The sequence below is a fragment of the Pteropus alecto genome, unplaced genomic scaffold, assembly GCF_000325575.1.
Source record: "Pteropus alecto unplaced genomic scaffold, ASM32557v1 scaffold335, whole genome shotgun sequence".
Taxonomy (NCBI): Eukaryota; Metazoa; Chordata; class Mammalia; order Chiroptera; family Pteropodidae; genus Pteropus; species Pteropus alecto.
Genome location: NW_006436757.1, coordinates 768,552 through 770,575, shown reverse-complemented (window position 1 = coordinate 770,575; position 2,024 = coordinate 768,552). Strand labels below are relative to the sequence as shown.

At 57.1% G+C, this 2,024-nt stretch overlaps 1 protein-coding gene across 3 annotated transcripts in view; it reads left to right on the top strand.

Moving 5' to 3' along the window:
- Positions 1 to 35: 35 nt before the first annotated feature.
- The window catches only part of LOC102881809 (bcl-2-like protein 2), a 16,015-nt gene continuing 14,026 nt past the window's right edge, over positions 36 to 2,024 (top strand). Inside the window, exons 1-3 of one of the 3 annotated variants that reach the window (XM_006913588.2) lie at positions 36 to 168; positions 465 to 552; positions 1,028 to 1,467. In XM_006913588.2, the coding sequence (XP_006913650.1) occupies positions 1,036 to 1,467 (432 nt within the window). In that variant the 5' untranslated portion in view covers positions 36 to 168; positions 465 to 552; positions 1,028 to 1,035. Of the gene's footprint in view, positions 169 to 247; positions 352 to 464; positions 553 to 1,027; positions 1,468 to 2,024 lie in introns of those variants that run through there. The other 2 variants (XM_025048008.1, XM_025048009.1) reach the window with 2 other exon arrangements.

Genomic DNA, 2,024 nt, shown 5'->3' with positions numbered 1-2,024 from the left:
CGCCCCTCTCTCTGGACGCATCTCTGGGCCCCATCATCCCCCGGCGCCGGGCCCTCCCTCCCACCCCCCCTTTCTCCTCCCTCCTTCCTTCCCTCCCTTCCTCCCTCTCTCCCTCCCTCCCAGCTCCTGCACCAGGAAACGGCCCGGATCCCGGCAGCGGCCTGACCCGTGAGATCCCTAACCTGGCAGGCAGGCGGGGTTGGAGATAGGCTAAGGGTGGGGGTGAGGGAGGAGCTGGGCCTTTGGGCTGCACTGGGGGGAGCCGGGAGTAGAGATGGTGTCGGCAGGAAGCTCTTGGCCCTGGGTTTCCCGGGAGGACAGTCATTAAACATGGATTCAGCCACACAGATGGTAGAGTGTTGGGGGCAGGGGCCGGTCCTGGGAGCTGTAACCCCAGCCCTTCTCGGCCCAGACCCTGATCCCTGGCCTTCCCCGCCTATCTCATATCCTCCTCCCCTTCCCAGGGCTCCACGCTGGCCAGGAGGATGAAAGGCCTCAGCTGGGGGCTCCTTGCCACCAGCGCTGGGTCCTAAGATCTGCCATCCAGGCTGGGTGAGTGTCCCTTTCCTTCTCTGTCCCGGGCAACCCTTTGCTTCTCCCACATTTCCCTTCAGACCTTGTTTCCTCTCCCATCTTGTGCCTCTGCCAGCATCTTCACATCTTAACCTCTAGGGAGGTCCTAAGCCTCTTCTCTAGCCAAAAGGTGTGTACTGTGGAGAGCAGAGTTTGTAGGGATATCATAGAGCTAGTGTTGTCTTGTTAAAGAAAGAATCTAAAATATTTTTAAAGTAAAATTTACTAGTTTACATTTAATTTGGCATATAACGAATTTAATGGCCAGCCTTTCATGCCCTGGGCCCTCACCATGACTTAATATCCTCGTTCTTGCCTCTCCCGGCCGAATGGTCTCTGAGCATTTCCTCCCACCTCTCTCTCCCTATCTCGTTGGGTTGGATAAACCTGAAATGCCCCAATCTGGATCTTGGTCCATGTATTCATGCCAGTCTTTCATCCTTGACTGTTACAGCCGCCCGGATGGCGACCCCAGCCTCAGCCCCAGACACACGGGCTCTAGTGGCAGACTTTGTAGGCTATAAGCTGAGACAGAAGGGTTATGTTTGTGGAGCTGGTCCCGGAGAGGGCCCAGCTTCTGACCCGCTGCACCAAGCCATGCGGGCAGCTGGAGATGAGTTTGAGACCCGCTTCCGTCGCACCTTCTCTGATCTGGCGGCTCAGCTGCATGTGACCCCGGGCTCAGCCCAGCAACGCTTCACCCAGGTCTCTGATGAACTCTTCCAAGGGGGCCCCAACTGGGGCCGCCTTGTGGCCTTCTTTGTCTTTGGAGCTGCGCTGTGTGCTGAGAGTGTCAACAAGGAGATGGAGCCACTTGTGGGACAAGTGCAGGAGTGGATGGTGGCATACCTGGAGACGAGGCTGGCTGACTGGATCCACAGCAGTGGGGGCTGGGTAAGAAATTTCTCAATTGCTGCTCTGCACATACCTCCGAAAAGGTGGTCTCCAAGGGAAGATGGGAGGGTAGGGGCGCTCTGGCTGGAGGCCTGGGGGTGGCTGTGCTGGAAATGAGGCATGGGGGCTGAGGCTCCCTATCTGGGTAGAATCAGACACCCTCACCATGGGCACCATGCTGGACTCTGAGCTCCAGGGCTGCCACGCAGTCATCTCTGGATGGGCTCATGGTCCAAAGCAGAAGACAGAATACACAGTATCCAGGGGAGTGCCCATAGGGAAATGGTATCTAGCTGTCACCTGAGTACATGGCATGGGGGCAGGAATCAGGGATGGGTGGTGATCAGGCAAACCTTGGCAAAGGATGCCAGTTCTGAGCAGACTTTTTGGCCAAGGAAAGGATGGAATTCACTTGAGGCAGGGAGGGCAGATGAGCCAGGCACTTGTGGGGGATGGGAGGGGATTGCAACCAGTAAAGCTTTGGCCGGAGAGGAGCTGGGTGTGGGGTAATGCTTGCAGTGGATGGAACTGGAACTCTTCCTCTCCTCTCCACTCTT